The 16,983-nt window shown below is 34.3% G+C and overlaps 1 protein-coding gene across 2 annotated transcripts in view; it reads left to right on the top strand.

Annotated features, from left to right (window-relative positions):
• The window catches only part of FNIP1 (folliculin interacting protein 1), a 131,907-nt gene that overhangs the window by 52,141 nt on the left and 62,783 nt on the right, over positions 1-16,983 (top strand). For both annotated transcript variants that reach the window (XM_059917017.1, XM_059917015.1), the window contains exons 3-6: positions 6,759-6,893; positions 10,289-10,389; positions 10,653-10,727; positions 11,840-11,931. In XM_059917017.1, the coding sequence (XP_059773000.1) occupies positions 6,759-6,893; positions 10,289-10,389; positions 10,653-10,727; positions 11,840-11,931 (403 nt within the window). The remainder of the gene's footprint in view (positions 1-6,758; positions 6,894-10,288; positions 10,390-10,652; positions 10,728-11,839; positions 11,932-16,983) is intronic.

Here is a 16,983-nt window from a genome sequence, read left to right as displayed (position 1 = left end):
AGAGTCATAGAATTGTAGATGGTCAAGCAGACAGTTGAAATCTAAGGCTAGCTGCAAATGTGATAAGCATGTTTTTTTTGTATTTAGACTGCTAATAGCTCAGCAGAACTTGGCTAAGACTGACAGGTTGACAATCAATACTCTCTTGATTATTTCTTTAGCAAATATTTATTGAAGTTTTTTTGTGTGCTTGATGATGTTCCATTGAATTGCAGCATATAACTTCTCCTTTACTATTTCTCTTGATGCTATTCATTGTGTTTCTTTAGCATTCTTCCCTTTTGTCTTAAACAGCCTTGTGAGTCTCGTGTCATGCTGTTTCTTGAACCCTTTCTGCCTACCTTTTCTGAAATGATGCTTCATTAGTCTCATTTGTCTTCTCTCCATCTGATATCTCCTTCTTCCCTCTGTTAGCTTTTTTTCTTTGCCTGCAAATCTTCACAAAGCCTCTTTACCCAACACCAACAAAATGATTATCCTTTTACTTTCTCCTTTATTTATATGCCCTTCTGTCTTTTTCTGTCTCTGTCTTTTTTGTCCTTCTCAGTCTTCCTTCTCAGTGTTTGTTGGTGTCTCTTAGTCTCTCTGCCTCACTCTCTCTCCAGCTCTCCTCAGTGTCTCAGCTCAGTCTCTCCTTTGTATCTCTTAGTCTCTTCTCTGTGTCTCTTAGTCTCTCAGTGGTAATCTGTCTACCAGCTCTAAGCTCATACCATCCACTCATTCCTCAGTCTTCTGAAATTTTCCTGTAAGCCTGCTTCTTCTTTTTCAAACTTTCCTCTAGACTCATCAGTGACTAGAAATCAAACAGCCTTGAATATTTCCAGTCTCAGTTGTTTTATATATCGTCATATTATGTGCTATCTTCCTAGATGAAGATTTATCTTCTTTCAAGGTTTATTGTATCACAACTTTATGAATCCTCTCTGATTCCTCTTTTCTGCTACATCAGAATTCTCATAGTCCTTTGTTTATAGTCTTTCATAGACCTTCTATATCATAGCTGTATTTCTCATAGTCCTTTGTTTATAGTCTTTCATAGACTTCTATATCGGAGCTGTATTTGTGTGTTTATTTGTTATTAAATTGCAAAAAAAAGTAAAAAATTTGTCTGTTATTCACCTTTGTTTCCTAAACGGCACACTGCCTCACACATGGTAAATACTCAGGACATATTTTGATCAGCTTTAATTAAAAGTTAGGAAGTTGATTATCAAAATCCTGTAAATACTTTAATGAAGATTTTATATGTTCCTTTTGAACACTACAGAACACATGGTTTTTTCCCAAATTGTGAGCTGTTGGAATCACTAAGTGATTTTTTTCATCTACTTTACTGTACTTATACCCTTGGAACATCAAATCATGTCAGTTCTATATAGGCAAAGAGGGACTGTGTGATGTAAATGATCATTTTAAATTTCCTACACAATATTTTGGGTCCATACATAATGATGAGATAGTTTAGGCATTAGCAGTTTCCTGAATATTGTCTTACAATGCTGAAATAAAATTATATTAATCAATGTATAGCTTTCTCAGAACATTTATTTTCCAACTCTGTTATACACTGTGAAAAATGACTCTTGAACATTCAGTGATTTTAATCAAGAAACTTCTCTCTTTTGTAAAAGTTTATTTTTATTTTTTTACTTTTGATCCTCAGAGCTTATTCATCATCTAGTTGAAATGTAAAAATTATTGAGATGTGGTTTCTTTGAACACTGATATAGCCAAATGGATCAAGTGTGATTTGATCATATGATACTATCTTTATCTTGGACATTGTTTCTGTGTTAACAATAATCCGTTAACAATAATCCAGCGCGTGTGTTCCCAGTGAAGTTACATCATCACTCACATGTTTCAGCCTTCATTGGTTAGATACAAGAATAAAGTTGTACATCAGCAGATTCAAATAACTTTGGAAAGGTGAATATAAATTTTAATGTATTAGAGTTTTGTATACTCAGAAGCATTGTACAAGTGCCAGTAGTTGACTCATAATTGTGATATCAGATTTGGAACATAGGATTTGGTTAGGTAATTGAATCTATATAGAAGTTAATCTACAGAAATCCATAAACTCAGTATATACAAATAACTTCCAATTGGAAGTATGAAGGAAGCTAAGGCTCCATTTAAAATAGCAATTCTGTGGGATAGGGAGGTTGGGAGGGAGACGCAAGAGGGAGGAGATATGGGGATATATGTATATGTATAGCTGATTCACTATGTTATAAAGCAGAAACTAACACACCATTGTAAAGCAATTATACTCCAATAAAGATGTTAAAAAAAAAAAAAGCATGGGGGCTTCTAAGTAAAAAAGGACAAGTGCTTTAAGCATTTGGGAACTCAATAAAATTAATTTATTTTTTAGCACCTTAAAAAAATAAATAAAACGCAATTTAAAAAATGCCTTTTCATAAACTTAACAAAATCTATATGTTTAGAACTTTAAAAATCTCCTGAGGTACATAAAAGCTTACTTGAGCAAATGAAAAGGCAAGATATATTTTTGGGTAGTACTCAGTGTCATAAAGTTGTCCATTCTCTCTAAGTTGCTTTGTAAAATAATGCTATCTACATAAAAATGCCAACCTTATTGTTGTTGTTATTATTACTATTATTATTATTATTTTTGGTGGGTGGTGGTATCTGGAATTAGATAGCAGATTCTAAAGTTCAAATGGAAAGAAATTAGCAATAATAGGTTGGAAAACTGAAAAAGAAAGAGTAGTGAGGTTGAGTAAGTTCTACCAGATTTGAAAAATATACTCTAAAGTCTCAATAATTAAAAGAATATATTATTGGAACATAAATAGATAAATAGACTAATGGAATGAAATAGAGGATCAGAAGTAGATCTAAATACATACAGGAATTTAATATATGATAAAGGCATCATCTTAAATCAGTAGGGTAAAGATTAATAAATGGTATTGAGATAATTAGCCAATTATAAGAAAGGTAAACTTAGATTCATATCTCAAGTATATCAAACATTTAAATGTAAAAAAAATAAAACTATGACATTACAAAAAGATAACATGAGTTCCTATGTATATGTGGAGTGGAAAACACCTTTTAGCTATTGCTCAAAATGCAGAAGCCATAAAGTTAAAAGACTTACACATTTGACAACCAAATAAAAAAGGAAACGGAAATAACTTGGATGGTGAGCAAAACAAAGCAAAAGCAAACAAACAAAAAAGAAAAAAACTACCATGAAGAAAATTAGAAGATAAATGATACCCTGGGAAAACCTTTTTATAGGATATAAAACCAGCTGGTAATCTTTCTATATAAAGAATTCCTAGAAATCAAGACAGGAGAACCATTCAGTAGAAAATTAGGTGAAGGATAAGACCAGGGAGTTCACATACAGATGGCCATTACACATTTAATAAGATTCTTCATCTCATTCATAATAAGGAAATGAAAATTAAAGCTATGTTGTGATTTTAGTTCTTTCCTTTTAGATTGGCAAAAACCCAAATGTTGCATGACAGTACTTTGCTGTTAAAGTGAGTGAGTGAAGTGACTTCCTTGGAGGGGTAGTCTGGCAGCATCTACCAAAATTATATGTATTTATGTTTTGATCCAGCAGTTCTACTGGCAGGGTTATTAACAGATGACTGGTTAAATAAGCTATAGTATATTCACACACTGGAATACTGTGTAGCTGTATTTTTTTTAAAAAAAGAATGAGGAAGATTTCTAAAGATAGATGGAAAGATTCTCTATGATATTAGTGGAAAATAAAGCAACGGCAGAACTGAATCGCTTTTTCTGTAAGAGAAAAGGAAAAGGAATATGCTTATATTTGAAAACAGAAATACTGGAAGGATAATAGTAAACCAATAAAAATGATTTCACTTATTGGCAATGTGTGGAGTGGGGAAAAGGGTAGTTAAAGAGTGGGATCTAGATTTCTTTGTGTCAATGAAAATTCAATTAACAATTAAGCTAAGAAGAAATAAAGATAATTTTATTTGAGCCAAATTGAGGAATGTAACGTGGGAGACAGATTTTCAGAAGCTCTGAGAATTATTCCACTGGTCAGGAGTTAGAGAGGTGTACGTTTTTGAGAGAAAGAATCATGTATCATATTGACAAGTTAAAATTATAGATAAAGTTCATCAGAGTTTTTTTAGTCAGGTATGCACATACAGAATGAGCCTTTAGTCAGTGTGACCCCCTGTACAGGATGGGAATGGAATATTAATTTTAAAAATTACAATGCTGGCATTAGAAGAAAGAGACTGTTTTTCTCAAAGTTGATTACATCCTCCTACCTTGAGGGGATCTGGTTAATGTATAATGCAGATGCACATTGAACATTGGGAAAGGCATGTTATGTGCATTTCAATTCTGACTTAGTTTGATTGTCCTGTTGTAGAGATTTTAGATCTGTAAGACATTGTGCATAGAAGTGTACATAAAAGCTGTGAGACACACACACACACACACACACACACACACACACGCCCCTCTCTCTCTGTACAGTGTCTTTTCTCTTTCCCATTCTTAAGTTACGGCTGTTTTGAAACCAAGCAGCAACAACTTTTTTGGAAGATGATCTAGTGAGGGGACATGGCACGGTAAACATTGGCCTTCTAGGAGTAGAAATTATGCTTCAGTCCTGGAATTGATATATGTTTGTCCCTTTCTTCCCTCTAGCAAATGGCTTCTTGTTTCAGAGATTGGACATATATAGTTACCTCAGCCTGGAATGTCTTTCTAGCCCTCCCATTCTTCTTTTTACAGTGAACTTAACTCCTATGCTTTTTTGTAGTCCCAGTTTAAATATCATTTCTGATCTGCCTAGACTAAGTTAAGTTCTTTCTTGGACAGTTCACATAAACATCATTGCTCCTTAATCTCTTCATCTGTAAAATGTGGATAATAATAATACTTACTTCATAGAGTTGTTGTGAGGAATAAAAGAGTATATATATGTAAAACAGAAGAGTACCTGACCAGATACTAGGTGCTATGTGAGTTAACTGTTGCTATCATTATTACTTTTATTAGACATATTTGAAATAATGTATGTAATTATACTAATTTGTCTATTTGTTAAATATCTCATTCTCCTGTTAGATTGTTAGTTCCATGAGGAAAAGAACTGTTTTATTCATTTCTTTTCCCTAGTGCTTGGTACACATAGTACTCAGTTACTTTTGTTGACTGATAAATGGTGGTTTGCAATAGTAGGTAAGTCAGGCCAGCTGGGTTTTAAAGAATGAACATACTGGTAACTGTGGTAAAGCATTGCAATGTTTTTAGGAGTATCAGAGAACTTGGTGGATTGCAACTTTGGTAGTTGTGAGCAGTGAAAGCTCTAGAACTTGTTTGGGAGAGAGATGAGAACAAGAGGAATAAAGCAAAAAAAATTTTTTTTTATTAATTAATTTTTATTGGCGTATAGTTGCTTTACAATGTTGTGTTAGATTCTACTGCACAGCAAAATGAATCAGCCATGCATATACATCTATCCCCTCCCTTTTGGTTTTCCCTCCCATTTAGGATACCACAGTGCATTAAGTAGAGTTCCCTGTGCTATACAGTATGTTCCCATCAGCTGTCTATTTTATACATAGTATCAATAGTGCAATAGTGTATATGTGTCAATCCCAGTCTCCCAATTCCTCCCACCCCACCCCTTTCCCCCTTGGTATCCATACATCCATACATTTGTTCTCTATGTCTGTGTCTCTATTTCTAAAGCAAAAAATTGAAATGCATTCTTCTTCCGTGCTAGACAATACAGCCTTCTGGTCCTAAGCTCAGCTATTATTAAAAATGTAACTGTCCAATACATGGATGCATTCTCATTTCAAAAGATTAAACTTACATATATATGAACATACATTGAAATATGTCTCATTTGCATTTCTCTTCCGATTCCTGCATCTCCCGTTTTTTTTTTTTAAATTTTATTTATTTATTTATTTATTTATTTTTGGCTGTGTTGGGTCTTCGTATCTGTGCAAGGGCTTTCTCTAGTTGTGGCAAGCGGGGGCCACTCTTCATCGCAGTGCGCGGGCCTCTCACTATTGTGGTCTCTCTTGTTGCGGAGCACAGGCTCCAGACGCGCAGGCTCAGTAGTTGTGGCTCACGGGCCTAGTTGCTCCGCGGCATGTGGGATCTTCCCAGACCAGGGCTCGAACTCGTGTCTCCTGCATTGGCAGGCAGATTCTCAACCACTGCACCACCAGGGAAGCCCCCGTTTTTTTCCATTAAAATATGTTACTTACATTAGCTTGTAATGGGTATATTGTTATATTTAAATCAATTTATAAATATTTTAAAAGTCCTCAATTTTAATTTCTAATACGGGAAAATATTGATACATATATCACACATAAACAAAATGCCTTTGGGATCCTAAATAATTTTTAAGAGCATGAATAGGTTTTTGAGATCAAATAATTTGAAAACTGCTGCAGTATATAATTAAGTCCCAACAATGAACATTGTGTAGACCATTGTAATATAGGAAAATTCCCATGATTTAATAATTTTGGTGAGAAAAGTACAGTTAAAAAATGCCACAAATATTATTATAGTTATGAGACAAAGAATAGAAAACAGTACTGGAGAAAATAAAGTAAAATGCAGATAGTCATTATATTAAGGTTATGTTATTTTGAATTATTTCATCCTTGGTTTTTCCAAAGGTTTTTATGCTATAATTTATATATGGTGGAAAATCTGTTAAAATATGAATGGGAATAATGTCTCCATTTCAGAAGCTCTGTAGTGATGCTCAAGTTAAAGTCTTTGGGAAATGCTGCCAACTGAAACCTGGAGGAGACAGTTCTTCCTCTTTAGATAGTTCCATGACTTCATCTTCTGATGTCAAAGACCAGTGTCCCAAGTACCAGGTAAGATCACTGATGTCTTTTATTCATTCACAAGTATTTTTGAGTACCTACAGTGTGTTGTATACCATCCTAGGGACTGAGGATGTAACAGGGACTAGTGCTTACCCTCCTGGAGCTTACAGTATAGCTGGGGAGACAGATAATTAAATAGGTAAGTTTATGAACTTTGATAAATCTTAGAATAGGGGAAGCATAGAGAGCTTTGGGCACAGGTAGCAGGGGCATTTTCTCCTTTTTATTTCCATTTCATATTTTTTAGGCTACCAGAATAATTTCTTATTTTAAATACTTTTTAATTATTGAAATATGAAGATAAATATAATACAGGTCAGCTGTAGTATGAAATTAAAATATGGCTGAAGTATATGTTATCAGAAATGTACATTTTCATTTTTCAAAATTAATGTGGCTGTTCTTCTAAAATACGGAATTAACCAATCATTTGACTATATAGGAACTTCTCTATAAACTTGTTACATTGTTATATTTTACATAGGATCAGTACTTGGTTTCAAATAAGCAAATGTCATCTAATGTGAATTTATTTGTGTCATTCAAGCTTGCATGAATGAATCACAGGTATTTTACATTTAGCAGTACCAAAATAGAATCCTGGACCTTTAAATTATTTATAATTATGTAATTGTGTTTGGATAGAAACTAACCCTTATACCATATCAACATGACAGTATATGTGGAAGATCTTCGAAGTTATAAAAGTCCAGATGTTAGGACTACCTACATAGTATGTAGTCCTAATATCTACATAGTTCTGCCTGCCCTTCTCTATTCCTCTTCCATCTTAAGCATGTTACCCTAACAAGTTCCTAATAGTGCTGTGCTATGTAGGATCATTATACTTATGCCAATTTACAAGTTTTCCAATTTGATCAACTGTACAAACTTGCCTTTCTTCCTAACATTATGCAGTTAAATAGTATTAGCAAATGGATCCAGACTGTAGAAACCCTGAAGCAGTGAGTGATTATAATTCTCATTTTGCATCAAAAATCCCTAGAGCTTTTTTTAAGTACAGGTTCCCAGGTTATATGTCTAGATATTCTGGTAGTAGGTTCATTATGGTCTTGGAAATCTGCTTTTTTAGCAAGAAGACATTGAATTATTACAGTATATAGTTCACTACACTTGATAAAGTGTTATTTCAGGTAACTAGAACATTATTTTTGATTTATGGAGTATTACAGATTATTGCTTTCAGCAATGAGTACTTACAAAGAATTGAACTTTTAAATAAGAGCCTTTTTAAAAAAGCATTAAAGATAATAGCATTTTCTTAATTATATTCTTCATTATAGATTATGTCACATTAAAATATATAACATGTCAATGACATTCATGATAACTATTTGGTATTTATTAGAACAGGCAGAGAGAACCTTTAATAGCAAAGTATGTGGTTTCATAAAATTTATACACCAATTTATTTTTACTGTATTTTGCCTTCTGAGAATTCTTTTCTAATTATAATATTAAAATGTTTAAATGACTTGATATTTAAATTTGTGTAGCTTGTTTAATATAAGAAATATTATTTTTAGTCAAAATAAGAATGGAGTTAGATGCATTGTAACAAAAATGAGCTTGTAAGAGAAGGTTCTCATTTCTGTCATTATCCAGAAGCAATTTAGGTTGCCAAGTAAGATTGGTATTGTTGATCTTAAAAGAAAAATAAACTACTTTATCATTTAGAAAATTATTCTACTCTGTTTCTAAAATGTTCGTAATACCTAGACTTCTGGAAATAAAAATTTTGTCTTAACCAAATCCCAAGAATAAATGAGCTGCTTCTTGTAGTAACCTAGGTATATCAGAAGTGATTTTTTTCTTAAAAAATAACTTTGTGCCTTTATTAAAACAAAATTAAGACTATAGCACTGAGAAAGAAAAAACAATATGTCAATGTATTAAAAAACTAATATGAACATAGTATGTATAATGAAATGGATTGCTATTTGAAGATGTTCTTTTTAAGGAAGGTGACAAAATGTAAATATATAGATTTTTTTAAACCAAAGGCAGATAGTAAACAAGCAAAGGAGTAAAAGAGAATCACATTATAAAAAGAAAAATAGTGTGTAGATGTATTCCCTGGCTTTCACTTGTAAAATGGGGGTCCTCATCACTTTATTGTTATCTTCAGAAGAATCTTTTAAGTATTTTTAAAAACTCCTAATTCTTGATTTCCCATGGTAGAATGGCATAGTGAAATTTGCGTAATCCTCATTTACTATCTTAGATAGTTTTTTGGTCATCTTTCTCATCAGTTGTTTTATTATGTTAATTGTATTGGTTAGGAATTGCATTGGGATATCCTATGAAACAGTGGCTTAAACAAATTAGGGATTGGTTTCTTCACATGACAAGTCTGGAGAGAGGCCATCTAGGCACGATAATGTATGGGCTTCAAGATGGCCTCAGAGACCAAGGCTTCCTTATCTTTCTACTTAGCCAGAGTTACTGTGTACATACTTGTTGCCTTGTCATCCTCTTATGGTGTCTTCATCTTCAGTGATTTCCATTTATATTCCATTGACCAGGACTGTGTTGAATGCATGTAAATGGATAGTTCTGAAAGCTACCACTCCAACCACTGGTTTAACTCTTTGAATATAGAGACCAACTCGAAATCCCCTATCTGCAAGGGAGGCTCTGAAATGCAGTTTTTTTTCATTTGGGCACATTGCTTCCTTGAAACAAATTAGACTTCAAAAAATAAGGAATAAGATATTTGGTGGTTAACTAGTTATATTTGCCGCAGTATATAAATAGTAACCAAATGGATGAATCAACTTTTAGATTTTTTTGACTCCTATGAGGACAATTAAAGAATAATGGAAAAGAATAACTTTTAAAATGAGAATTCTTTACAAACAAGACATCTAATGCTTAAGTCTTTTTTAAAAAAATGCAAAATATGTCCAAGTTACCCCTTTTGCGAATGCTTCTTTTTGCACAATAGGAGTGGTAAAATCTGTTCAGCATGTTCAGTGAATTCTACTTCTTGTTATCTGTCCTGGAGAAGCATTGCATATGCATAAGATGTGGCTAAGAATGTTTATTTGAGTGTTATTTGTAATAGCAAAAAACAGGAAGTAACTTAAATGCCTGTCAGTAAGGGGAACAGGCTTGATAAACTGATATTTTCATATAGGAGAATACTATGCAGCTCTTAAAAGGAATCTATGTATAACAGTATGCTTAGATCTATAAGACATTGTGAAATGAAGAAAATCAAGCTGCAGAACAGTGTATACAACGTAAAATCATTTAAAAAAACATTATGTAGAATACAGCAAAGGAATTTTTAATAAAAATCAGTTTTTGAAATAGGTTTTAAATTCTGCAATTTTATTAATGTTATGCTTACTGTTTAGGGTTCTCGATGCTCTTCTGATGCCAATATGCTTGGAGAGATGATGTTTGGCTCAGTAGCAATGAGCTACAAAGGCTCCACCTTAAAGATTCATCAGATCCGGTGAGGGATTTTCTCATTTTTCTTAATGAATCCATTTTAGAATGTTTAGTTTTTTAAAGATGGGAGAATTTCATATAGTCTTCACTCATATTGAGCATGTCAGATACTAAGTTTATGATGTTTTATGGGTTTAATGCTACATCGTGGCTGTTGTAACTATGCAGTGACATCTCTGTGACTTAAACATTTTTATTTGTGATAAATTGGAAAGGTCCTTGTGTTTCAGTTTCGATCTCTCTCTATCCCTCTCTTTTTCTTCCTAGTTCCCCTCCACAGCTTATGCTCAGCAAAGTTTTTACTGCACGGACTGGCAGCAGCATCTGTGGAAGTCTCAATACGTAAGTAGTTATGGATGAAGGGAGAAATGAATTCTTTAAGATTTGCAAAGGATGAAAACTAATAAGCTGCTTTCAGGATTGCAGCATAAATTCAGATTTTATTCCATCCCTTAAGTTTGAAAGTTTATGGAGGCCAGATTTTTTCCCCCAGCTTTGTTGAGATATGATTGACATACACCATTATTTAAGTTTGAAGTATATGGCGTGTTGATTTGATACATTTATATATTGCAAAGTGATTACCACCATAGCCTTAGCTGCTACCATCCTGTCACATAATTACCATTTCTTTTTTGTGGTGAGAATATTTAAGATTTACTCTGTTAGCAACTTTCAAGATATAATGCAGTATTATTAGCTATAATTAGCTTGCTGTATATTAGACACCCAGAATTTGTTAATCTTATAACTAGAAGTTTGTACCCTTTGACTATTTTATCCCCATTTCCGCTACTCCCAGTCCCTGGTAACCATCACTCTGCTCTCTGCATCTCTGAGTTTGGCTTTTTAATTTTTTTTTAATTAAATTAAAAAAATTTTTAAATTTATTTATTTTTTGGCTGTGCTTCGCGGCTTGCAGGATCTTAGTTTGCCAATCAGGGATTGAACCCGTGCCCCCTGCAGTGGAAGCACAGAGTCCTAACCACTGGACCGCCAGGGAATTGGCTTTTTTAGATTCCACATATAAGTGATATCGTACAGCATTTGCCTTTCTCGGTCTGACTTATTTCACTTAGAATAATGCCCTGAAGGACCAAAGTTGTTGCAAATGGCAGGACTTCCTCTTTTTTTCTTTTCATGGCTGAATAATATCCACTGTCTATATATATACATGACAGTCTTTTTTTATCCATTCATCTGTTGACAGACACTTGGGTGTGGCTGTATTCCAGTAAAACTTTATTTAGAGAAACAGGCAGCAGACTTAATTTAACCCTCAGGGTGTAGTTTGCCAACCCCTGATTTAAATGATTAGTTGGTTTATAGTACTAATAGGGAAACTTAAAACTTAAAAAAAAATAATGTTTTACACTTAAAATTTGAAGTATACAAAGAATTGCCATTAAGAGCATAAAACGAATTTGGAATTTATTTTTTCTCCTCCCACTTAGGCTGCAAGACAGTCTTGAATTCATCAATCAGGACAACAGTACATTAAAGGCTGATAATAACACAGTTATTAATGGACTACTTGGAAATATAGGTAAAACGGTTTTATACGTTTTAAAAATGTTCTTAATAGTGTAGATAATAATGTTCTTAATAATGTTAGAAGAACAAAGAATTTCGAATACTAGAAGTGGAAAAGGGATTTAAATTGCAAGTATGTGTAATATTTGTATTATTTGAAAAATGTAGTTTTCATATATTTGAACATAATGTTTATTTTGTACCTGAAAAAAGAGAAGAAATACCTAATTTGTTTTTTGGTTTTAATTTCGATGCATCTTTGAAAAGTACTTTTGTTGATGTAAAAAGCCCTTACTAGCTCTCTTTAATATTTCAGCTGAGGGAGACAGGTGTTATACTTTCTCCCTTTTCTTTTCCCTAACCATAGAGTAATTTTTAAATGGTGCTTGTTTTTTTGACCTGTAATTCAGATGAGCAGATTTTCAAATTTGATGTTTCTTAAGAGATTTATTAAAATAGCAGCGTATTTAGTAATTTGTTTAGTTTATTGTTTGTTATTTAAGTTCAACATTTTAAAGTGACAAACTATTTCTAAAATTTCTGGTCCTCTGTTTTTTCTTAGAAAGATCAAATAAATTACTGCTGACCATATTTCCAGTGCATAACGAACTGTAGTGTATTAGAGAGTGGATAGCAGTTAGAATAGGATGAATGTATGCTAACACATATATATAGAATCTTAAAAAAAAAAAGGAATTTGGTTCTGAAGAACCTAGGGGCAGGACAGGAATAAAGACGCAGACGTAGAGAATGGACTTGAGGATGCGGGGAAGGGGATGGGTAAACTGGGATGAAGTGAGAGAGTGGCATGGACATATATACATCACCAAATGTAAAATAGATAGCTAGTGGGAAGCAGCCACATAGCACAGGGAGATCAGCTCGGTGCTTTGTGAACACCTAGAGGGGTGGGATAGGGAGGGTGGGAGGGAGACGCAAGAGGGAGGCGATATGGGGATATATGTATATGTATAGCTGATTCACTTTGTTATAAAGCAGAAACTAACACACCATTGTAAAGCAATTATACTCCAATAAAGATGTTAAAAAAAAAAAAGAATAGGATGAATGTTTCACTCATTCCCTGTTTAGTGGAAATTTTTATTTGTAATTAATTTTTATAAATATCAGTTATACATACTAGTAGAAAACAGTTTTTTCTCTCACCTTTAACAGTATAGCATCCTATTATTTTTTATAATTCATGTTCATTCAGATAGCAGCTATTAAGTACCTACTATGGGCTAGTTGCAGTGTCAGACGTGTTTTAGAAAGCGTGCATTTTATAGAAAAATAGAAGTTCTACTTTTTCTTAACTTGATTAATTAGTTCATTCATTTTAATAAAGTAAAAATGTGACAGAGAAATAAGTCTTTTTTTCTTTATAATTTGACACTTTTCAGAGCTAAAGGGGCTTATTAAAAGCTGTTTATTTTAATAATACAAATCCATTATCATGTATAAAGTATACTATAGTTGCTAGATATACTCAACTTCTCTGTTTTAACATGGAATAGGAAATTAATGCATTTAACAAAGCACAGACTTTGTTATGAACGGCTTTTTCTTGCACATTCTTAATTGTGAATCAAGGATATTTGAGCACCATTTCTTATTTTCTTTAAATTTCCAATTAATCAACAAGTACTTATCAAGCACTTATTACATGCCAGGCACTCTGCTAGGCCCTGAGAATACAGTGGTGAACCAGACACAGTTCCTGCCTCAACAGATTTTTAGTTAGTGAAAGTCAGACAAGCAATACAATACAGTATACAATTACAGTATACTGTAGTTAATTTTTGGACAAGACTAAGAGCATGATGTGATAGAAATGAGGAGGAACACCCAGTTCAGTCTTGGAGTATCACAAAAGGCTTTCTTAAAGAAGTGAGCCTAAACTTGAAGAATTAGCCTGACAGTTGGGAAGAGAAATGTTCTAGGAAAAAGCAGTAGCATGTGCACAGACCTAAGTGCAAGAGATCATTGAGTGTGGAAAGAATGTGAACAAATCAATGTGGGTGGAGCACAGTGTGGATATAAGTAAAGGAAGTGAAAGGAAATAAAGAAGTGAGCAAGAGCCAGATCATGAAGGGCATTGTGGGTTACACTGAGGAATTTGGACTTATGCTTTGGGTAAGCAGTTGGGTACCAGTGAGGGTGTGTTACTTTGGGTCTTCCTCCTGGTTTTTAACAGGTGCCAAGACAGGTTTAAACATGCAAGGATTTTATTATTACTAGGTGAGAGAAATGAAGAGGGAGCTGGGAAGGGTTCAGAGAGCCCTCAGATTGTGGTGCAAGTTTGACCTTGAGTGAAAGAGAAGAATAAAAGCTTGAGTGGACATCTTCCAGCCTGCCATATAGTCCAAGGAAGGTTTGATAAGGCTGTGGATGAGTCTTTGAGTCAGAGTTGATTGTCAGAAGTGACCCATGTCTTGCCAACATGGGCCTGCCTTACTATAGCTGCTGTGTTCAGTCATTGGCTAGGCACAGCCTGTGGGATATGTGGCCCTGCACAAACATGGCAGTGAATTTAAGAACACAGCAGCTGGGGTGCTTGGCCAATTGCAGTTCTTATAGCTGGAGAGTTTTGTGGTGCATTCTCAAGGCAACAACAGAAGAGTTTTCACAATATAGAAACATGATCAGATCAGATTTGTATCTGCAAAAGAATATTCTAATTGCTGTAGGAATAGATTCAGATGAGCCAGTGGGATTGAGAAAGCACCCATATTAGAAGGCTGCTTATGATAGTCCAAGTGACAGATAATGGGGACGTAGAGTAAAATTGTGTCCTTAAGGATAAAGAGTTGTTGAGAACTTTGTTGGGAGAAATAGAGTAGACAGGACTTGGTAATTAGGTAGAAGAGGTGAGGGGAGAGGGGGAGTCAGGGATGGCACTGAGCTATCGGGTTGTGTAATTGCATGGATATTGGTTCCATTCACTGGGAGGAACATGAGAAATTGGGAGTTGATGATTCTAGGTTTAGGCATGTCGAATTGGAAGTATTGGTAGGATATCCAAGCGAAGATATCCATTGTAGTTAGTTAGAGAGAGAGATGTATTCTGGTGGTAGCTGCTGTAAGAGAATGAACGTATAATAATTTTAAAACAATAGAGGTTTTTTCTCAAAATTTTCCTCAAAGCAGTGTTTTAGAGGTCCAGTCTCCTTCCTTCTTGGAGTTCTACCTTCTTTACAATATGGGCTCCAAGGTTGTGCTCACCTACACAAAGCCAGTGGAAAGAGATTGAGTATGGAGAAGGCACATTCCCTTCAAAACCACCTCAACCTGACAGTGATATACATCACTTTTGCTCACATTCCATTGGTGGTAACTAATCATACAACTTCACCTGTATATAAGGAGGTTTGAGAAATATGGTCCCTAGCTGGCCAGCTGCTTCCCACAGACTACTTGATGTTAAGAAAGGGAGAACACAATCCTTTTTTAGATTGTTAGCTGCTTCTACCATGGATTTGAGAATTATTATCATATAAATGATAATTGAAAGCATAAGAATGAATGAGAAGGAAATATTGTTGAGGATAGAACCCTGGGTATGCTGGCTTTAAAGATGGAGTAGGGGAAGAGAATCACATAAAGGAGACTATGAAAAAAAAAACTTAGTGTGTGTTATCATGAGAACTGAGGGAAAAAAGTTCAAAGTGTAATGTAGTCAGCATCAAATATGATGTAAGGTAGTGTAAGATAGTATGGAGTGCATTAAGTAACAGGAAGGCTTTTGGTGGTGGCCTATGTGAGTAGTTTCAGTGGGGAGAATAGAAGCCAAAGTTGAGGAAAGACTCAGAGGTTAGTCTTCTTTTCTAAGATGTAAGCAGACATCCTCAAACTTCTTGGTTTCAGGACCCTTTTACACACATAGAAATTATTGAGGACCACAGAGAGCTTTTGTGTGTGTAGGTTACATTTATTGATATATACTGTATTAGAAATTAAAATTCAGAAAATTTTAAAAATATTTACTTAGTAACTCATTAAAAATAACACTAATAACCCTTTTTATGTTAATATAAATAACATATGTTTTGAAATAACTATACTTTCCAAGACAAGAAAACTTAGAGTGGCATTGTTTTACATTTTTGCAAAACTTTTTATTGTCTGGCTTAATAGAAACAGCTGGATTCTCATATCTTCTTCTGCATTCAGTCTTTTGTAATATGTTGTTTTGGTTGAAGTGTGTTAAGAAAATATAGTTTCACATAGATATGTAGCTAGAAAAAGGAATGTCCTCAAGAACCCCTTGAAAGGGTTGCAGGGTCCCCTTAGGGGGTCCTTGGACCACGTTTTAAGAACTACTGAACTATAGGATTAGATATATGGGGAGAAGGTAGAAGAGTTCTGACTGTATTTAAATGTTGATGGAAAAGGAGGTTATAAGGAGGATGAGGTTGGAGATAGAGGTGATACTGGTAAAGTGGAAGGGCCTAGCTGACTTAGAAGAATTAGCTTTGGAAGGGAGGGAGGGAGGTACCTCTCAGGATTTTTCACAGATAGTCCCTGCACATAAAGGGGACTTGAATAATGTTACCTGTTATTACTGCTCAGGCAGGAAGGAGGCAGGATGAAAGTTGATTAAGTTTGGAGATTAAGTTTGGAGATTAAGTTTGGAGATAGCATGGTAGGAGAAGGAGAGTTCCCATATGGTGATTCTTCATGTGTACACACATATACATATGCATACTGTACGAGACAAAGTCATATGCTGAGAGTAAGAAGAGGTGGTAGGGAAGGAGATTAAAGAGAGCAGGTAAGTTTTGAGGTAACTAGGAAAAAATGAAGAAAGAACTGAACAATGAAAATGGAAGGTTTGCTGCACATGCACTATAATTATAGAAACTCTTGTTATAGAAAAATACCTATTAGCAATTTGAAAAATACATTTGTCACTTTTTTTTTTTTTTTTTAATTTTTATTTATTTATTTGGCTGTGTTGGGTCTTGGTTTCTGTGCGAGGGCTTTCTCTAGTTGCGGCAAGCGGGGGGCCACTCTTCATCGCGGTGCGCGGGCCTCTCACTATCGCAGCCTCTCTTGTTGCGGA

This window comes from Balaenoptera ricei, chromosome 3, assembly GCF_028023285.1.
Source record: "Balaenoptera ricei isolate mBalRic1 chromosome 3, mBalRic1.hap2, whole genome shotgun sequence".
NCBI classification, from domain to species: Eukaryota; Metazoa; Chordata; class Mammalia; order Artiodactyla; family Balaenopteridae; genus Balaenoptera; species Balaenoptera ricei.
Note: the sequence above shows the minus strand (reverse complement) of the source record. Positions and strands in the feature narration are given on the sequence as shown.